This window comes from Leucopleurus acutus (genome assembly GCF_964270905.1).
Source record: "Leucopleurus acutus genome assembly, chromosome: 7".
Classification (NCBI taxonomy): domain Eukaryota; kingdom Metazoa; phylum Chordata; class Mammalia; order Artiodactyla; family Delphinidae; genus Leucopleurus; species Leucopleurus acutus.
This window is the reverse complement of record NC_139150.1, coordinates 1,073,232-1,094,220: the sequence shown is the minus strand read 5'-3', so window position 1 is coordinate 1,094,220 and position 20,989 is coordinate 1,073,232. Positions and strand designations below refer to the sequence as shown.

The following is a 20,989-nucleotide window of genomic DNA, read 5'->3' as shown; positions in this document are numbered from 1 at the left end:
CCAGAAGCAACTCCGAGGGCCTTCAGGTGGCGATTGGCTCAAGCCGGTGCCTGGTGCCGGGAGTCCCCCTGGCAGAGAGGGGGTGCTGAATTTCCGGCGCCCTCTGCCTAATGACAGAGGCCAGACCTGAAGGCTGCGGCTGCTTTATTCCATATATGTGACGTGCAGGGGAAGAGCCCGAGCTCCCCAGGGCTGGGCCACGGGAGGGCTGGAAGGAAGAGGGGCCCCGGGGTCTGTCGGGGGTGGAACTGTTCTGTAGCCTGAAAGCGGTGGTGCCCACAGGGCTGTCTGTGTAAACACCGGCAGAGATGCACAGTGAAAGGGCGCATTTGCCTGTATTTCTTTAAACAGTGGGAGAAAGAGGCAAACGCTGCCGCAGTGTCCACGGCCCCTCCAGGCCGGGTGGTTGGCGCGGGACCCCACTAGGGACCTAGCCGCGACACGCCCCGGTCCCTGGGCTCACCGCCCCTCCCGCGCCCCGCGCGACCGGCCCTGCCCCGTGGGACCTCCTCAGGCCGCCCGGCTCCACCACCCGTCTCTTCTCTGCAGGGGCCCGCGCGACAGCCCCGCCCGTGGCAGTCCCCTCCCGTGACGACGGCCCCGCCTGTGACAACCCCGCCGCTCAAGGGTGCGGGCTGGGGGCGCGGGCGGGCGGGGCCTCGGCGCCCTCCCCTTTCTCTCCAGGGCGGGGCGCGGGGAGGGGGGCGGTGGGGTGGAGGCGGGGCCGCAGTCACCTCCCACCAGCACCGCGGCTCGCCGCCGCGCCCCCGGCCCTCCCTCCCTCCTCCCCCCTCCTCCCCCTCCCTCCCTCCCCGCCGCGCGCCCCCGCACCGCCACCCTCGCGGCCACGCGCCCTCTCCCGCCTTCTGCTCCCTGCCCCCACCCCGCGCGCGTCCCCGCCGCGCCCCCTCCCCGCGCCTCCCCTCCGCGCGCGCCCGCCCGGCCGTCAGAGGCGAGCGCTCCGGCGCGGACGCGGGGCGGGGAGGAGGCGCGGCGGCCGTTGCGGGCCGGCCCGCGGGGCTGAGGCCGAGCCGAGCCGAGCCGAGCCGGGCCGGTGCACGGCTCGCGCCCACCATGCGGCGGCTGCGGCGCCTGGCGCACCTGGTGCTCTTCTGCCCCTTCTCCAAGGGCCTGCAGGTAGGCGCGCCCCCGCCCGGGCCGCGGCCGGCGCCCGCCCCCGCCCCGCCCGCTGTGGGGCCCGGGCCTCGGCGGGGGCGCGCGGCGTCCAGCCTGGGGCCCGGGGCGGGTTCGGTACTCAAGGCCGATGAGCGCTGCGGTGCGTGGCTCCCGGGGAGGCTGGGGGCAGGGAGGGGACTGGGGACTGGGGTGAGAGCTGTCCATGCGGTGAGCGGAGCGGCAGGGCCCCGCGGATGCTGCAGGGTGGCCCCCCTGCCTCTGGGGCTGCAGGAGGCCCCACCCCGCCGCGGGCTGGACCTGCTCCCGCAGGCCCAGAAGCCACAGCAAGTCCGCTCCGCTTCCCTCTACTTAAAAGACCAGGTTTGTTTTTCTGTGATGGAAAACCTGGGGCCCATAGAACCACCCTAAGGACTACCCTCCCCCCGGGCCATCCCCCAGCCAGCCCGAGATTAGGAGCGTGCCCTGACCCCACAGTGACCTTGGGCGAATCACTGTCCCTCTCAGGACCCTGCCATCTGCAGGGGAGGCCCAGGCTGCCTCGGGTGCCAGCTGTCAGGACCCCTGTCACCTCTGCTTTGGGTGATCTGAGCCAGGCCCACATCAGGGTCTCAAATCATCCAGGCCACACCTACGACCTCAGTGCCCTCCAGGACCCCAGCCCCTGGGCGGAAGGAGACAGCCCTGATCAGAGCCCAGGCCACCGTGTTCCCCTCTGTGGAGAAGGGTGGGAGCCAGGTAACCCGTGCTTGTCTGTGCCAGAAGCCCTTCCTGCCCGCCTGGGGCCTTGGGTTCGTGGCGGTCCCCACCCCGCGCTGGGCAAGGTGAGAGCTGAGGGTCTGTGTCCACCCCCAGGCTGGGAGGCAGGGGTTGCAGCAGCCCCCGTCCTGCGGGAGAGGCCTTGATGGGGCTGCTGCAGGGGAGGCCAGAGCCGCGGGTCCCGGACCCTGGGTGTCAGGCCTCTGAGCTCAGCCCGGGAACGGCAGATGGGCACGGACAGGAGAGGGGTTCTGGTGGGTTCCCAGTGGTTTGAGCCCAGGACCCCCGTTAATGTCAGGACACACCCTGAGCCTCAGTTTCCCTGCCTGTGAAGCACACTCCTGGGTTGGTAGTGAGGGTTGGAGGTCGTGGCGCATGTGGGTCACTGGCCCCAAGGCTGCCGATCGCTGTGCTGTTACTGTCCCCCGAGTGACCCCCCCAAGCGGCTCCACGAGGAGCCGGGCAGGCCACGGTGGGGGAGCAGCTGCACAGGACCCCCTGAGGAGCAGCGCACTCCCTGTCCTAGGGGCTCACTCGCCCATGGGTGACAGGACCCACGAGAGCCAGGGCAGGGACTACTTCTGGAGGAGGTGCCCGCCTGAGATAAGGGCCCGGGGGTCGGACACAGCTAGTCAAGCGCGGACGGTGTCCTGGGAGCTGGGCCGCCACCTGAAGGCCCGAGCTGGAGGGCGTCTGGCGGGACACTGGGCAGTGTCCAGGGTGGGCCCGCAGTCAGTCTGGGAAGCCTGGGTCCAGTGCAGGCTACAGCCTGCCCTCGTCCTGGCCATCCGCCCAGGACTCCCAGCGCCGGCCCCCCAGAGGCCCTGCCCACCTCCACCTCGGGGCGTGGGTCACCAGCAGCTGGAAGTCCTCTGACCTCATCCTTCCAGACAACACCCCCAGCTCCCCGGCCCCCCACCCACTGTCCCTGTGCTTTCCTGTTTTTCCCTTTGAACAAAACTGGCGGAAACAGATGCAGTGGCAGGGACTAGTGGGCCTGAGACCCGACCCGCTCACTCGGCCCCAGGGCCACCCCCGGCCTCTGAGGCGCCGAGCCTGCCCCTGGAGCTCTCAGAGGCCCTCCTGCCGCGGCACCTCCGCGTGAGTCGGTGCTAGGGAAGCAGGAGGTGAGGACCCCGCCTCTCCTGGAAGAACCGTAAAAATGAGCACAGATGCCTGGGCTGGGCCTGCAGGGCCCTGCCCTGTCCTCAGTGGGGACCCGTTGGCCCCATTTCTCGGCCCCAGCCCCCAGGTGACTAGGACCCAGGACTCACCAGGACTGGAGCCGCTCCCTGGCCCGCGGGTGGTAGGGTGCATGACCAGTGCTGGCCGTGGTTCCCCTCTAGGGCAGGCTGGCCTGAAGCCCCAGGCCCTCCTGCCCTCCTGGGCCCTGGGCCCGGGCCCTGTTCTCTGGGGCTCAGCTGCCTGGTCAAGGTGTCTGAGCTCTTGCATGGGTCAGCACATGGTAACCCCATCCCACCAGCTGGCCGCCCCTGGACGGCAGCCAGTGAGGCCTGTGATTTACCAGGGTGGGGGTGGGGAAGGAAGTTGATGCCCCTGCAATCCTGGCTTGGGGGCTGCATGGGAGACAGCGCCCCCAGCTCCTGCAGGGCTGTGGGACTCTCCCACCCTGAGATTCTACCCGTCAGCTGGCAAAACGTGGCAGAGGGGCTGAGCCCTCCATAGCAGCAGTTCCCGGCCCAGCCCCGACTTCCGGGACAGAGCCTGTGGCAGCAGGGCCGGGCTGCATGTCTTGGTTATCTGTTCTTTATCGTGGTAAATTACACATCACATAAATTGAGCATCTTAACCCTTTTTAAGTGCACGGTTCAGGGACGTTAAGCACATTCACATTGTTGTGCGGCCGTCACCGTCCGTCGTCTCTAGAACCCGTCTCATCATCTTCCCAAACAAACTCCATCCCCTTTAGACACTCACTCCCCATCCTCCCCAGCCCCTGGCCCCCAGCCCTTCCTGTCTCTGTGGATCTGACTCGAGGCCCTCGCGTGGGTGGAATCACAGGATCTGTCTCGTGTCTGGCTCATTTCACTGGACACGATGTCCTCCTGTCCTAGGGGCTCACTCGCCCATGGGTGACAGGACCCACAGGGGCCAGGGCAGGGACTGCTGTAGCCTGGGTCGGGATTTCTCTGCCTTTTCGTGGCTGTATAATATTCTGTCGTGTGGACGGACCACATTTGGTTTATCTACTCATCTGTCCATGGACAAGCGGGCTGTATCCACCCTTTGGCTTCTGTGATCGTGGGTGGGTGAGGCCGTGTCTCTTAAAGGCTCACAGGGTGACCGTGCCTCCAGCCCCGCGGCCCCTGCTGGCCCGGGTCCAGCCCGAAATCTCCACCACCCAGGGGGACAGTGCGCGGGGGTGTGGGTGCTCTTCCAGCCTGACCTTGTGCAGAGGTTACATGTCACTATGAAATGCGGGCAGGACAGGAGGGAAAATTGTTCGAAATCTCTTTATTCAGCAAAATAACGAGCGTCTACCCCAGATCTCCCTCATTTTGGAATTTATTTTTACCTGCCCGTGAGATTTAAAGGTCTGGGAGACACCAGGCCCCGGCCCCACCCACAGTGAGTAGGTGGAGGGGGAGGGAGACGTTGGGCTGGGCAGGTGCTGGCCGCCGGAGGGAGGGGCACCCCTCGGGAAGGCTGGGGTCAGCACCCCAAATGCGGCGCTCCCTCATGGCCCCCTCCCCCGCAGGGCCGGCTCCCGGGCCTCAGGGTCAAGTACGTCTTCCTGGTCTGGCTGGGCGTCTTCGCGGGCAGCTGGCTGGCCTACGTTCACTACTCGTCCTACGCTGAGCTCTGCCGCGGGCATATCTGCCAGGTGGTCATCGTAAGTGTCACCTCGGGCCAGGCCTGTGGGCTCCTGGGCCAGCGCTCCTGCCGTGGCAGCTTAGAGACGTGGCTCAGAGGCGCCGGCTCAGTGGGTTTTAAGACACATCTGACCGTGCCGACTGCAGAGCTGCCCCTGGCGGGCCACGGGGGAGGCCAGAGAGGAATGCGGAGGCCAAGGACAGGCTGCGCAGATGCGGGCGGCTGGGGACGGGCAGATGGACAGAGCCAGATGTAGAGGTGTCCATGAGGGAGACATTTTAGCCCAGACGGGGACAGGCAGGCACTGGTGGCCTTGAGGGCCCCTCCTGGAGCCAAGAGTCCAGCAAAGGAGGCTGCAGGGCATGGTCTTCGGGGCCTCAGACGGGAACCAGCGCTGAGTCGCCACCGTGGCGTCTACAGCAAGGCCGTGCACGTGCATGTGAGGGCGCGTGAGCCTGCGTGTGCTTGTCCACGCCAGCGCTTGTGCACCCACGAGCGTGCACACAGGGTGGCTTACTGCTCCTGCTGATGCAGTGACTGGCTGGAGGGCGGGGTGAGGCCGGCCGAAGGGGCCTTGGCAAACCTCAGACTCTGATCCCCCACCCCCACCCCCGGCCGCCCTGCCTGGCCTCCCCGGGCAGGTTGGAGCCCTTGGCGAGCCGACGAGGGTTCTGAGGCCTCCATGCCACTTGGGGACAGACCTGCCCTGCCCCAGCAGAGCTCCTGGGGTCTCGAAGGGGGAGCCTTGCCTCGCACCAGCCAGGGGCCTGGAGTTTCTCCTCCTCTGCAGAGGAGGAGTTTCTCCTCCTCTGCAGAGCACTCCTCCTGGGGGGCTGTGTGGCGCCCCGGAAGGGCTCAGCAGGCCTGTTCTGGGCAAGGTCCCGGGGGGCCACACTTGGGAAAAAGCCCAGAGGTGGCGGTGGGAGCGGCACGGGGCTCCAGAGCGGGAGAGCCCGTGCGTAGGGACTTGTACAGGGCCCATTGATGGTTGGCTCAGGCCTCCTGGGGGCGGGGCTGCCACCAGGCAGGGAGGGCGCAGTCCCAGCTCAGAGAAGGCCTCGGGCCTCCTGGCCATTCTCAGGCAAGCTCATTTATTCCAGAAAGGCTCACTGGGGGCCTCCAGGGGCCTGGCCCAAGCTGGGTGCTGGACACATGGCTCTGCCTTCACAGTCGGGGGCGGGGGGGAGCTGGGGAGACCCAGGGGCAGGCGCGTGCGGGGATGGAGCCCGGCCTCTGGGCGCGGGCGGGAAAAGGCCCTGCTCTGGGGACCCCTCGGGCCAGGGAGCGGGGCGGGAGGTCTGGGATGAGCCCGGGCTGCCTGTTGCTGGCAGTGGGTGGAGGGGCCTTTGCGGGCAGCAAGACCTGGAAGGCGGCATGCGATGGGGTCTGGCCAGTGGCATGCAGGGAGCAGACTGCTCAGGGCTGGCAGGTGTTTTCTGAGTACCTCCTGTGTGCCCCCAGCAGCGCCCCAACATGCAGAGGACTGAGGGGCCCTGGGGGAGCAGAGGAGGCGCCCGCCCCTCCCAGCCAGAGGAACTGCAGCTTCCGTTTTCCCAGAGTGCCCTGGCTGCTGGGCCCAGCTCTCCTGAGGCCTGTCCCTGGGGCCATGGGGACACCCTCTTCTTTCCAGGGGAGACCTGCCCGCCTCATGGGGGTATCAGCCGTCTCCAAGATATTCCACAGCTTGTCCAAGGCCACCCAGTGTGTGTGTGGGGAAGGCAGGACCAGGGGCCGCGGACCTGGTGCCCATGGACCTCTGGGTGCTTGGCCGGGTCCCCACCACCGCCCAGTCTGCACACAGTAAACAGGCTGGGAGGGGAGATGTCTGATGGGTCGCAGGAGCCCTGAGGCTGATGGACACACTGCCCACCTCAGCTTCCGTGGAAGCCCCTCCCCACACTGGTGGGCAGTGTGGCTGACAGGTCCCTTCCCCCGCCCTGGCCCAGCCCTGCCGCCCAGGCTCCCTGGCAGACCCCCCGACAAGGGCCCTGTGGCCCTGGGGCTTTTCGCGGGTCAGAACAGACCCCCGTGGTGGAGGGCCTCCCTCCAAGGTGGCAGAATGACAGTGTGTGGTCTCTTCGTTTTCCTCTGGCTGAACGGCTGTCGTGGCCTCCCTGGTCCCCGTAGGTGAGTCCAGGGCCTCTGGCGCCTCCCGCCCCTCAGCACTGTCTCTGCACCTCCCTTCCCTCTCCTTCCTCCAGGCCCTCTCCACCAAGGGCCTGGGCACCATGGCTACGTGATGCGCATCCAGGAATTCACCCCCCCACTCGATCCAGACGCCACGACTCCCCCCCACCCCCCGCAGGGACGGGCCTGACTCCATCCCCTCCGGCCTCACCTGCTCAGGTCAGCCCAGACCCCCAGGACTCAGGGGGCTGCAAGGCCCCATCTAGAGCCGAGAAGGGGCCAGTGGGGGCGGCAGCTACTCCAGAGGCCGACCTAATCACTGCAGAAAGCTTCTCCCTGTGCATCTGGCTAAAGAAGGGGCCGGAGGGCGGGCAGGACAAGCCCCCGCCTCCCCAGGCCACTCCCTGCATCTTCCTCTCCACAGTGTGACCAGTACCGCAAGGGCATCATCTCGGGCTCCATCTGCCAGGACCTGTGCCATCTGCACCAGGTGGAGTGGAGGACCTGCCTCTCCTCTGTCCCGGGCCAGCAGGTAAGCCCAGCAGGGTCGGGCCAGGGTCAGCCCCAGGGCTCCGACGCCCTCGGTGCAGCCAGAGGGGGACATCTGCACGGAGGGTCCCTGTGGTCCTGTGCAGGTGTACAGCGGGCTCTGGCAGGGCAAGGAGGTGACCATCAAGTGTGGCATCGAGGAGAGCCTGGACTCGAAGGCGGGGGCAGACGCGGCCCCCCGGCGGGAGCTGGTCCTCTTTGACAAGCCCACCCGCGGCACCTCGATTAAGGAGTTCCAGGAGATGACCCTCAGCTTTCTCAAGGTCAGTTGGCCCTCCTGGGGGCCAGTCAAGTTCGTGCCCAGGGACGTGTGACAGGGCAGGAGGCAGGCTGGGTGGAGGCCACACGGGCCAGCCAGGTGCCTGGCTAGCCCCCCAGCTCCAAGCAGACCCTCCCTCAGGGAGCAGCCAGAGGCTTGAGGCCCCGCCCCAGGGGCATCTTCGGGGAGAGCGGGAGGGGCAGATGAGCACTGAGGGGGCCCCAGGCTCCGCAGCTGGGCTTCCAGGAGTGGCGAGGGGGCCTTGCAGGTCCCTGGCTGTCCCCTCCATCCTGTCGGCTGGAGGCGGGGCTCCCCCTGCCTGGCGGACATGCGGGGTCCGGAGCGCAGACTGCTGGCCGGCTGGCCGATGCCCTGCCCTCCTCTCTCCTGCCCCCAAACCGCAGGCAAACCTGGGAGACCTGCCCTCTCTGCCCGCGCTGGCCGGACAGGTCCTGCTCATGGCCGACTTCAACAAGGACCACAGGGTGTCCCTGGCCGAGGCCAAGTCAGTGTGGGCCCTGCTGCAGCGGAACGAGTTCTTGCTGCTGCTGTCCCTGCAGGAGAAGGAGCACGCCTCCCGGCTGCTGGGCTACTGCGGGGACCTGTACCTCACCGAGGGGGTCCCGCACAGCTCCTGGCCCGGGGCCGTGCTCCCGCCCCTGCTGCGCCCGCTGCTGCCACCCGCCCTGCACGGCGCCCTGCAGCAGTGGCTGGGGCCCGCGTGGCCCTGGCGCGCCAAGATTGCCATCGGCCTGCTGGAGTTCGTGGAGGAGCTGTTCCATGGCGCCTATGGAACCTTCTACATGTGCGAGACCACGCTAGCCAACGTGGGCTACACAGCCAAGTACGACTTCAGGATGGCTGACCTGCAGCAGGTGGCGCCCGAGGCCACCGTGCGCCGCTTCCTGCGGGGCCGCCACTGCGAGCACAGCTCGGACTGCACCTACGGGCGCGACTGCAGGGCGCCCTGCGACACGCTCCTGCGGCAGTGCAAGGGCGACCTGGTGCAGCCCAACCTGGCCAAGGTGTGCGAGCTGCTGCAGGACTACCTGCTGCCCGGCGCCCCCGCCGGCCTGCGCGCCGCGCTGGGCAAGCAGCTGCGCACATGCACCACGCTGAGCGGGCTGGCCAGCCAGGTGGAGGCGCACCATTCGCTGGTGCTCAGCCACCTCAAGACCCTGCTCTGGAAGGAGATCTCCAACACCAAGTACACCTGACGGCCAGCTGGGCGCTGCCGCCCTGCCCCGAGAACCACTCCTGCCCTTGGCCCTCTCCCCGCTTCCCCCACCGAAGGTCGGGGCTGCTCCAGTGTCGACCCTGTGGGTCTCCAGAGCTCAGGCAGCCGTGGGGCAGGACACCCACCACCCCCAGGGTTTTCTAGGCTCCCAGACGCGACTGTGCAGCCGGAACAGGAGTGGCTGGGAGGAGAGGGAAGGACCTAGAGCCCGAGCACCGAGGGCTGGCCAAGGGACCTGCCTAGACCAAGGTTTTGTTACTTTGGAGAACATGCGTGTAAATAAATAGGTTTTCCGTGAGCACCCGAGTCCCCTCAGCCCGCTCCAGACCCCAGCCCGGACGGTCTGCTGGAGGGCAGCCACATCCTGGCTGTTGGTTGGCTGGGGTTATGACTGGAGCCAAGGGCAACCCTGATCGGGTGTGGTTCCGACGGGGATGGGAGGGTGGGCCGACATAAGGTTTTTCCCCTAAGGACCTTCTACACCAACTTCTCCCTGTACTGCTTCCTGCACAGAACAGTGCGGCCCAGCCCACGAAGGCTGCTCCACTGATGGCAACGAGCCACTAGGTTTAACATCCACTGTCCGGGAAAAAGCCAAGGGTCCCCTGTTCCCTCCTGCCCCTGAAACAGGAAGCTGTGAGCCCAGGAGCCTGACCCCCCCACACCCTCAACTCCTGCTGGGCCCTCAGCTGATAAGACAGAGAAACGCAAGTCAAGACAGTTTATTCAAGACCCATTTATTCTCTAGTTCTGCCCACATGGAGACACCCTCCTGGAAAAAGGGTTCAATCCTTCCGTTCACTTTAACACCTTGTGCTGAAGACACGTGTTCCGAGGTTTCAACTATGAGATCCACATTCTTAAAGCACTAGTTCTTAAACCTCATCTAGATTTCTCCCCTTGGATGGGGGGAGATGACCCAACACAGCGAAGAACGGCTCAGGACTGTGGGCTCTGCTCACCCAGGAGACCGTGCAGCTCCCCTGACCAGCGGGCTGGAGCCAGGATTAGGGCCCTGAGACGAGGGGCGCCTGCTGGGCTGCCGCCCCCGCCCCCGCCCCCGCGTCCCGCCCTCTTCACTAGGCTGGCCGTCACCTAGTTTCCCTGGAGTCTGGGGATTCCAGGTCTCTGCTCACAGTTCTGTATCGCGCCTGCTGCCTCGGCACCGCTGAGCCACACCGAGGGGGGAAAAGCACACACAACTGCTTTGCAGCACACCGACGCTCCGCACACAAGCTATTTCATTAAGCCCGCAGGCTCCTTTCCATCAGAGGACATTCGCAAGGCCGTGACTTCCCCCGGCTCCCCACTGCCCTTGCGGCAGACTGGACGCGCACGGCCCCCGTGCCGAGTCGCGCACACCCCTCCTGGCTCCACTCTTCTGGAGAACTGAGGGCGGTGCCCTGGGCTCTTCCGGCCGGATCTGCAAACAGAAAACAGAGGTGACCCACTCGCCAGGCCTCCCAGCGCTGGGTGGGCTGGACCCCAGTCGAGCCTCCTTAGCAGAGCACCTGGCTTCTGGAGCGCAAGGACACAGCTGCTCAAGCCTCTTCAGCCTCTCCTGCCAGACACGCCAAGCCCTGCTGCCCTCTCCTTCTGACCATTCCACCCAGTTTCTAGGGGAATTCAGCCAGGGAGGTTCTACCAAGTAGGATGGGACAGGAAACCCAGCTGCCGCCGGGCTCAAAGGTGGACCGACCGGATGTACCGCCACCTGCCACCCTCTCTGCTCAAGTCGGCTTGCTTCCGGCAGTTACACCGTCACCCCAACCCCACTCCAGTCGACAGGCCACAGCGCACGACACGAGGAAGTGGGCAAAAACTCTGGTAGCTGCTTAGTAGCAGCCAAAAAATCACAACAAAATGAAGAGCACACTTCCAAAGTGTGGATGAAGACCCAACCAGACACGTGCTGTGCAGGCCACCCCCGCCCACCCTACGGTCCCTCCCAAGGGCACCGGGCTCTGAGACTGGGTCACACCAGCTCTGGAGGAAGCCAGCTGTCCCGTCGTGAGGAGCCTCGGGCATGCCATCTTGGAAGTGCTTCTTTCTGGCCCGATCAAGCCTTCAGATGCTGCAGCCAGAGCCACCCGGCCAGGCGGCCCTGAGCCACAGGCCTGGCCATTTGCTGCCAACACGCTGTCTAACGGGGGAGGCGGCTGAGGTCAGGCCACTGTCCTGCCTCACCACCAGTTCTGCCCACCGTGGCCTTCACTGTCAGCTACTTGGACATGCTCACCTCTCCTCAAAGCACACCCACAATTGATACCACGTGCTTGTATTAAAGGGTCCAAAAGTTCTGTCAGACCCCCAGCCAGGCACCCCGCTCCCAACTTACCTGTCCTGAAGCCAGTCCTAGAGTGACAGGAGCCACACCTGCAGGTCTGTCCCACTGACCAGCTGCAGAGGACCAAGCTGGGCCCACGGACCTGAGAAACGGAATCCAATCCGTGAATCCCTCCCAAATTATCTTCTATAGCCTTGGCCCCATCAGCATTTGGGACCCTGTAGCTCTACTGTGGGGCCGTCCTGGGCACCACAGGACATGCAGCCACAGCCCTGGACCCCACCAGCTAGATGCCAGCAGCACCCCGTCCCTTTCCTGCCCTGCGAGTTGCCACGTGCCCTGGAAAGGGGACAAACTGCCCCTAGTCGAAGAGCCACTAACCTACAGCTTTTGTCCAACCCTCCAACTTAAACATTTCGGGAAACAGCAAAATGCACTCTCCATCTGCAAGGAGACCACGACAATCCTCGTCTGGAGGATCATTCTTTATAGGGTTACGGTCGGCCTGTCGAGGGGCTCCACAAAGGGGCCCGACTTCTGCCTCACCAACAGGACAAAAGCCAGGAGCGAACCTCTGGCCTTCCTTCCAGAGTGACTCGTCTCAAGGTCCTCAGAGTACGAGCGCTCGTGGGCCAGTGGCGCTGGGCCCCCCTCATCCCCACCTAGGGTCCTACTCTGAACATGGCCTGGAAGCCCCACAGGACCTCGATACCCCCTCAGCGGCCCTCAGCCAGGGATGCAGGTCAAACCTGCCCAAGGAGTCCTAAAAACTCCTCACCAGGCAGACCAACAGAACATTCATTTCCAGTAAGGAGACTCTCCTGGTCAATCCCACTGTGCCCAAAGCTTGCCATATGCCTGTACACATCTCATTTAATTCTCACAAGGAGCTTCATTTTATAAAGAAAAAGAACATCAAAGTCTCCAAGGGCCTGCGCACAGCTCCCACTGCAAGCGCACGTGGAAACAAGGTGCTCCCTCCTGCAGCTTCTGGTCATGTCCGGCTACAAACCATTCTTAGCGCCCACTGTTCTGAGCACTGAGCGTAGAAATAGCCGCTTCCTCTCCGCCCCGATGTCACAGGTGCAGCAGGGCTGCCGCACCCGTGGTGCCGGCAAGTCCGGCATCTGCAGGGCAGTGTCCCGCCCGCCCAGCAGGCCTCCAGGAGGAGCTCAGAAAAGCACCGCCTCTCACCTCGGTCTGGACCGTGTCGGCTGGTCATTCTTGCCTAGGTTCACAGGCCAACAGCCGCTGTCCTTCCTGTGCTGAACAACAAGTGGTCGGCCCAGAATCAGCGCAGGACAAGCTGGCTGTCGTTATTACTGTTGCCAGTATTTAAAACTAGTGGAGGCTGGGCTTCCCTGGTGGTGCAGTGGTTAAGAACCTGCCTGCCGATGCAGGGGACACAGGTTCGAGGCCTGGTCCGGGAAGATCCCACATGCTGCGGAGCAACTGAGCCCGTGGGCCACAACTACTCAGCCTGCGCTCTAGAGCCCACGAGCCACAACTATTGAAGCCCGAGCGCTTAGAGCCCATGGCTCCAGTGAAGAGGAGCCCCCGCTCGCCGCACCTAGAGAAAGCCCATGTGCAGCGACGAAGACCCAACGCAGCCAAAAATAAATAAAACAAACAAATTTATATATAAAAAAGAAGTAGTGATAACTGCTACTAACACATGAACCCTTCACCTTTCCACCGTCACCTTTCAGACCCGCAATGGGCAGCCCGAGGCAAAAATTGGAAAGGGCTGCCTATGCTGGCACCTGGCAATAGGCTGGTGTTTGATGAACCCAGGGGACCGTAGTGCAGCCAGAAGGACCCTCCTCAGAAAACTCTGCACCCTCTCCCAGGGAGCTACTAGTGAGGTCCTAGACAGATCAACGGATCAAAGTACACTATACAAAGCAACACAGGAAACAGTCCTCTAGAATTCAGAAAAACCTCACGTAAGGCAGCACAGCCGGCCTTCGGAATCGTCTAGAATTCAGAAAAACCTCACGTAAGGTAGCACAGCCGGCCTTCGGAATCGTCTAGAATTTAGAAAAACCTCACGTGAGGCAGCACAGCCGGCCTTCGGAATTGTCTCTGTAACGTTTAAACCTGGCAACTTTATTTCTAGAGTTTCTGGCTGCACAACCCATTATAAAATTTCTTTTAAGAGAGAGTAACTACCCGTGGATCCACCTAAATAAGTCAAATTATTTCAGATTGTTAGGTGGTATTATTGACCTCACGCTAGAAAGGAAAATTTTAGTGCCACCCTTTTTTAATCCAACGTGACAAATCTTCAGCAAGTCAGCCTTACCGAAACCCACTCACCTTTCCTGCTCATCACTGCACCAGCGGGTCACACACCTGGCAACCTCGTGTTCCAGGGCCAGCCAAGAACTAGGAGGGAATGAAAGTGCTTTTACACGACAGGCTTCAGGCTGCCAGCAGACACACCCCCAGCCAGCACAGTCAAGTGTCAGACTATCAATCATCCAGACGTCCACGGGCCAGGACGCTGGGCAGTCAGGCCTCTCTTCTCTCCGCCACCTAATGACACAGATGTGGCACAGCAGCCACACCTGCAACGCCTCTAGGGGCAGCGCCTACAGAAGATTAAATAACTCAAGCTTTTATTCCCTGACCACAGGGATGCCCCGGCCCCATGCTTAGAATGTAACAAAAAAGGCATTCAACTAGCCCAAAAATTATTCTTCAGCGCAAACCTGTCCCATCACACGTGTCAACTCACCTGAGACCCCAGCAGGCCCCTAGTTCCCAGCAGGCAAACTCCCTAGAGAAAAAAAAAAACCCACACTTTATAACAACCTTACAAGTCCACAAAAAGGCCCTTCACCCAGGCTTTATTTTGCTGCATTTGATCTCCAGGCCTACACGTGTCTGCACACCAAACCCAGGTACCCTCCGTGTTTTACTGTTTAATTTGGGGGTGTGTGGAAATTGGAGGTTACAGTACAGTAGTGCAGACCGCAGGTGATCGAGTGACCAGGCTATGAATGCAGCCACCCCTTCCACAAGGAGCCCACCGCATTCACACCCACTGTGCTGCACACACACACTATAATTCGCAAATCGCCTCACTCTTAGCGCTCAGTAAGCAGTGACAACCAGTCCGTTTAAAGACAAAACAACAGATGGCCAAGAGTATAACGTGACTCCCTCAAGGTCGCAAGCAGGGATAGCAGTGGCGCTGAAGGCGGGAGGGGGCAATTTCCGAATGAAATGTCCCGACTCACCCACTGAACTACTGCTGCCTATAGCCGTGTTGTCGAGGCTTCAGAGCCGGGAAGGTGCGGAAAGCATAGCAATCCGCGGCGCCCCAGCCCCGGCCCCACGATGCTACGCGGAGGCGCCGGAACCTCGCCGCACCCACCCCCGCCAACACAAGGGACCTCTGCGCCCGCCTATCCCGCGGACCCGGGCGCACATTCGACCATCGCGACCCACGATGGAGACGCGGAGGTCGGGGTTCGGCCGGCAGCGGGCGCTGGGGCGGGCGGGGACCCGGGCCCGAGTCCGGAACCCCACCATCCCCGTAGCCCGGAAAGGCCGCGCGACCGCGCGCCGCGCCTTTTATAGCGCGGACGGCGGCCCGCGAGGCCCAACCCGCGCCCTCCCCGAGTTCGCCGCAGTCGCAGCGCCCTCTAGCGGACCCTCCAGGCTGCACCGCGCATGTGGCGCCTCCGTACCTCGGCCGAGCTCCCCGGCCGGGCCTCCTGGGCTCACCTATGGCGTCCACGGGCCCTTCCCGAGCCAGCCCCTCCCAGCTGTCAGGAAGTCCCGCCTTCCCGCCCGCGCGTACGGCCCGGACCAGCGGCCGGCGGGACAGCACGAGGCAGCTTCTGCGCAGCGCTTAGAACGGGGCCAGGCACAGAGGCACTTGATAACGTCTCCCGTAGTTACTGCCGCGGCCCCACGAGCGTCCCTGCAGCTGGGGCAACCTCTTTGTTCCTTGCAGAAGGGCCTCCCGCTTTCTGGGGAGCCTCGGCTGAGCTGCTCTCCCTGCCGCACCCCCCTGGAGCCCCTGCCCCTCAGGCTGGGTCTGAGGCCCTGCTAAAGCTTCGTGTTTCCTACAGCGTAGGGAACTCTGCCTTCGCTCTCTCAGGAGGGGTCTCCTGGGTCCCACCTCTGACACGGGGTAGGGGCTGCCAGGGGGCGCCGGGGAGCGACACTTTGCCCCCTTTGACAGGGAGACCTCTGAAGTGGGGTCAGGAAGCACCCGCCATGAATTCATTAGTCCTCTGAGGTTTCTCGCACGCTAACAAGTTATTGCTGACTTGGGCTGCTCCCCAGTGTAAGGCAACAATCCTACAGGATTCTCTGTGGTTAGCAGCACCTGTCCTCGGGGCAGAGTGGGGAGGCCCAGACCTGCCCCTCTGGGCAGCCCCTCTGGCCCCTTAGCCAAGAGCATTCCCAGCTGCACCCTGTCCCTGGGCAGGTGGGGTGCCCTCCCCTTGAAGCACAGTGCAGACAGAAGGAGCAGTGGGGCGCGGTTTTGCAGGCACAGGCTGAGCTGGTTTGGGGAAGGAAGGACCCGTCCCTTCCCACCCACCCAACAGCCTGGAGGAAGCTAAGTCCCAGCCAGAGGGAGCAGCTGGCAAGCCAGAGACCCAATTCTCCAAGAACAAGAAGTTTCCAAAACTGGAGAGGGACTTCCCCGCCCCTCTCACAGCATCCCTCGGCCACCCCCGGATCGACTGCTCCACCGCCCTGGCCCTGGCGCGGGCCGTCACGCTCCGGTCCCCGAGGCAGGTGGTGGTGACGCAGTTGGTCACGCTGTTGAACTGAGCGACAGTGGCACAACGGTGAAAGCTAGGTGCTCCCTGCCCTTCTTGTCCCTCTGACCAGATGGAGCCCAGGCAGTGGTAGGGCACCGCTTTCTTGAACAGCTCCTGGGGGCAGGGGCAGGGGCTTCCGGCTCTGCCGCACTGCAGCTCAACACCCACAGTCCTCCCCAGGCCCAGGCAGGGTCGCTGGTCGGAGCTGGAGCTCTGGAAGCTGGGGACGTAGGGGGCGACCATCTTTGCTCCAGGCCTAACCTCAGCCTCTGGGGACTGCGCCCTGTGTGTCCAGCACCAACCTTGTCTCATACGCTCACGCCCACCCACCCCCCACAGCCCCGCCTCTGCCGCCCTCCCAGGGGTCTCAGCCCCAGAGTGTGAACTCCTGCTTTCCCAAACAAGGCTCAGAGTGGTCAAGGAGATCTCAGACGTTGGAAACTGTGACCAACGTTAAAATCACGTTTGCGTTCGACCGAGACTCTCCACTTCCAGGGATCTGTTATAAACAAAGATGTATGGACGCGGACGTTCCCTTCAGCACAGTGATGGGGAGGAAATAGGAAATGGACCCAACATGCACAGTAGGGGCTCTTCGGAAGCTGTGATTCGGGGCCCCAGGAAATGCAAAAGAGGAAGAGGATGGACTGAGCAGTGTCCGCCAGGGGAAACCGGGCTCTGGAAGAGCACATGCCCCAGAATCCTCCCTGCCCGATTCCCGCAAAGGCACAGGCATACACAGAGGGGGAGGGCGGGAAATGGGGCACCACCTGCTAGAGTGGGAGGACTTTGCTCTTTAGTTAATTCTTAAATCCTTTAGAATTCATTATTTTACATTTATTGTCCTTGGAGTAAAAACCTTTAAAAGATAAAAATGAAATAATGTACTTTATTCCATAGATGAGTGCTAGATAGCGTACAACCCTCCAGGTCCTCCCGTCCTGTCTCACCTCGGCCTGTGGGTGGGCCGCCCCACGACGGCTCCCAGCGTCCCTGCCTCTGCCACACATGCCTGTGTCATCCCTCCCCTGAGGGTGGATGGGCTTTGGGACTGGGTTCAAACGAACAGAATTGGGCAAAAGGGATGGGCGGTTGTTTCCAAGACTGGCTTATGGAAAGTCTGTGACTTTCTGCCCGGTTCCCTCCCTCCTGTGTTCATTCCCTCTCCCTGTCTCTGTCTCTCTGTCTCTGGTCCAATGTTCTAGAGAAGCAAGATCAGGTATTAACGAGCTGCCCTAAGAGGCTCCAGTGCAAAGAACCGACACTGGGTCCCGGCCCACAGACAGGAAAGACCCGAGCCCCCGTCCACACTGAATCCCGCCAATAGCCCGAGAACGATCTCAGAGACGGACCCCACCCTCACTGAGCCTCAGCTGAGACCACAGCCCAGCCTCCTGGGGGACCTCGGGGCAGAGGCTCCCAGCTGAGCTGAGCCTGCCTCCTGGTCACAGACACCGAGAGGGTCAGTGTTTGTCCTTGTACGCGCTACGTTAGGGGATGCTGTCGCCGGGCACAGACACCGGGACGTCCTTCCGGCCCCGGGTCTGGCCCTGCCTCCCGCATCCCCCCACCTCCTCTCCTCCCAGCTCTCTCCAGCCACACTGGCTCCTGTCTCGCCTGCTCTCCGGCCAGAGTCTCTTCTGCCTCCGAGTCTCTGCACCTTTGAGCCGCCCCCCGCCCCCCGCTCACTGTCACGGAGTGTGCAGGGCTGGCTGCTCTTGTCTCTCTGGTCCCGGCATCAAGGTCACCAGGGAGCCTTTTAGACCCCCAGGGGCTCCTGGCCCTCCTTCCAGGGCCCTGACTCATTCCCTAGAGCACTTGCTCTTCTCTCCCACGTGGATTTGCTTTCCTGCTCTTGTCCATCTGCCCCTCCAGGCTGTGAGCTCCTGCAGGGCAGGGACCATCTGTCATGTCAGCACCGCCCGCAGGGCTAACAGGGCCCCTGCTCAGGGTGAGTGCAGGGGGGACGGTAGCTGAATGATCTATAGAGGGTCTCAGAGCCCCCTCCCGCCTCTGAGCAGCTCCCACTGTGGGCCTGGAGGCTAACAATAAAAGGTGCCTGTTGGGTCCGCGGCAGGGGGACGCCCAGAATGACCCCGGGTGTCCCTCCCCTGCTCCAGTTGCTCCATCCGGTAGCGTGCGCGCAGCCTTCCTCCTGGTGGTCAGCCTTGGAACTGCAGCCCCAGGCAGGAGACCAGAAAACTAACCACAGAACTTGTTGGGGGTCCTCAAGGCAGTGGTTCCACCAGGGCCAAGGGGGCAAACGAGCAGGACCTCCGGCTCCTGGGGGATGAGAGGGACCTCAGAGCCTCTCTTGCTTCCCTCCTTCCCTCCACTGTCCCTGTGTCCAGTTCACTCAGGAGGCCTCCTCATCCCAACCAGGGCAGTGACTCCACCCACTTCCAAATGCGGACCCCCAGGCGCCAACAAGCAGGGTCTTGTCCCTGGTCCCCGATGAGTGGTCCAGTCTCTGCCACCTTCTGCACGCCAGGTCCCCAGTCCCCCAAGTCCCCAGGATGCCCCCTGCTCAGAAGGGCCTCAGCGGGTATAAAGCATTTTCCAAGGACTCAGAGCAGAGTGGGTCAGGGATGGAGAACCAAGGCCCGCAGACTCCTCTGCAAGCTTATGGACCCTAGGGATCACCCCGTCTGTGCACCCACTTTACAGAGAAGTAGGCTGAGGCCTCCTCTCCTATAGCTCCTCCACAGTAGGGGTAGGTCTCATCCTAGTGCCCGGTGCCCAGAGTGGTGGACACAGGGCCCCGGACCCTGGGGACCCCCTGCCATCAGCTTGGCATCTCTCCCCTCCCCGTGCTATGGGACCAGGCATGTTGCTAGGGGGTCAATATGCCTGCCCCATGGCAGAGCTGCCCCCAACCTCCTTCTCAACCCTCTCACCTCCCCCATATGCACTCCCCTCTGACCCCCAGCAGGGCAGTCAGTGTGTGAGTGTGTGTGTGTGTGTGTGTGCACACCTGTGCCCTTGTGGGGAGGCCCAGAGGGATGGGCTCCGCATGGGAAGGGTGGGCAGGGGTCCTCCAGGATCTGAGGGACTCTCATCTCAGAGTAAACCCCATGGGAGGGTTGAGGCTGGCCGGGGGTCAAATCTAGGACATGGCTGTTAAAATGCAGACAGGCAACAAAACTCAATCCCGGCGCCGCAGCGAGACACGTCCTCAGGGTACAGACCAAATCAAGACTGGGGTGCGATGTTTTTGTTGGACCTCTGGAAGAATTAAGTTGCCAGGGAGGTCCTCGAGGCTGAGAGCCCCCAAATTCAAATCCTCAAACCTGGAGAGAGAGGCACGTTTCCTAAAGGACCCTGGGGTGGCCCTGGGCACCTGGAGTACATTGGAATCAAATGTACAGAAAACCCTCCAAGTGTCAGAAGCCCCGCGTGGCTGAGATGGGTGTACGGCTGCCGCGGGATGACTTCTCCAGTCAGGAGACGGGCTGAGCGCCTTGCACACATGGCGTGTGTCCCGACGCCTCCTTCAGATGTGACCAGAGCAAGTGAACATGTGAAACGGAAGCGTCTCAGAGGACAGAGACAAGAGGACAGCACACTGCAGCCGCAGAGCCAGTGCTTCAGGGGCACCCCCCCCCCCCAGAGGGGGCCGCCCTGCTCCTCTCCGGGAGCTCCCAGGCCGTCATCCGCCCTTGGTCCACTGGGGATGCTGACCCCTGGGCTGGGGCCACTTCTCGTTTAGCTGGAAGGTGTGTGATGTAGCGGAGCCCCTGCAGGACACAGACCACAAGGGTCCACTTTCCAGCACCCCGGTTACAGGAGACTCAGGGGACCTGAGACGCAAGGTGGGACGAAGACCCCTGACATGAGCTGTTGTGGCTGAGAGTGAGGACCAGGCAGTGACTCAGAGGATGAGGCAAAGTGACGCTGTGCCCGTTCTGAGCCTTCAAAGGGCCCCTGTTCCTTCTTCACGGCCACGAGACAAGCACCACAGCTGAAGCACAAGCGGAGCAGAGCCGGCCCAGATCAACCCACCTCCCGCCGACACAAAACTGTCAGAACAAATGCAGCCGAGCTCCGCAGCCAAGCCCCACAGCCGAGCCCAGCCTACATCAGCCAATCCCAAGCCGAGCCCAGCCTACATCAGCCAATCCCAAGCCGAGCCCAGCCTACATCAGCCAATCCCAAGCCGAGCCCAGCCTACATCAGCCAATCCCAAGCCGAGCCCAGCCTACATCAGCCAATCCCAAGCCGAGCCCAGCCTACATCAGCCAATCCCAAGCCGAGCCCAGCCTACATCAGCCAATCCCAAGCCGAGCCCAGCCTACACCAGCCAATCCCAAGCTGAGCCCCAGGCAGGGAAGCTAAACACATTCGTAGCGGGGAATTCCCTGGTGGTCCAGTGGTTAGGACTCAGCACTCTCACTGCCCAGGTGAATCCCAGGTTCAGTCCCTGGTTGGGGAACTAAGAGCCCACAAGCCACGTGGAGTGGCCAAAAAAATAAAATAAAATAAAAATACATCTGTGTGGCTGTTTGTTAAGCAGCAGGGGCTGACTGAGTCAATCCTGTCGTTTTCTCCTTAGGTGATCTCATCCGTGTGCAGCCTCCATCACCAAATAAATATCAGTCACTCCAAAATATCTGTCTCCCACCTTGACCTCTGTTCTAGACTCGCACTCCCTCAGGACACCTGCATCCGGGCATCCCTGAGCTGCTCCGAGCTCAGCCCCTGCCCTGCACCCATGCCCTCCCCTCCATCTCCACCACTCTGGGCTTTTTCAGACTGTTTCATCTTCCAGGGAGGGCCTGCTCCCTCCCAGCCTCACCATAACTTTCTCAACCCGCACTGCCTTTCATTTCTCAGCTCAAACGTCACTTCCTCCAAGAAGCTCTCCCTGACCCTTCCTCCCAACCTGGAATGAGCCAGGCCTGCTGTGGTGCGCACTTGGCACCTCTGGACGTATTCTGAGGGTCTATGACTGTGTGCTTGGATGACTGAGTCAGCGTCCGCCTCTCCTAAAGAGAGAACCATGGCTGCCTGTGTGC

At 62.7% G+C, this 20,989-nt stretch overlaps 1 protein-coding gene and 1 long non-coding RNA gene across 2 annotated transcripts; one reads left to right on the top strand and one right to left on the bottom strand.

Moving 5' to 3' along the window:
- Positions 1-1,074: 1,074 nt before the first annotated feature.
- On the top strand, positions 1,075-9,097 carry DIPK1B (divergent protein kinase domain 1B; the record flags this gene model as incomplete). The annotated part of the gene is made up of 5 exons (XM_082842689.1): positions 1,075-1,137; positions 4,613-4,747; positions 7,280-7,387; positions 7,491-7,667; positions 8,068-9,097. The coding sequence occupies 5 exons, from the start codon at positions 1,075-1,077 to the stop codon at positions 8,878-8,880; spliced, it is 1,296 nt and encodes a 431-aa protein (XP_082698815.1). The 3' UTR covers positions 8,881-9,097.
- Positions 9,098-9,697: 600 nt separating this feature from the next.
- Positions 9,698-12,453, bottom strand: LOC309964020. Its single transcript, XR_014326320.1, has 3 exons — positions 12,382-12,453; positions 11,239-11,329; positions 9,698-10,323 (listed from the first exon to the last, which is right to left on the bottom strand). It is a non-coding gene; the product is annotated as an uncharacterized lncRNA (long non-coding RNA).
- Positions 12,454-20,989: the final 8,536 nt, after the last annotated feature.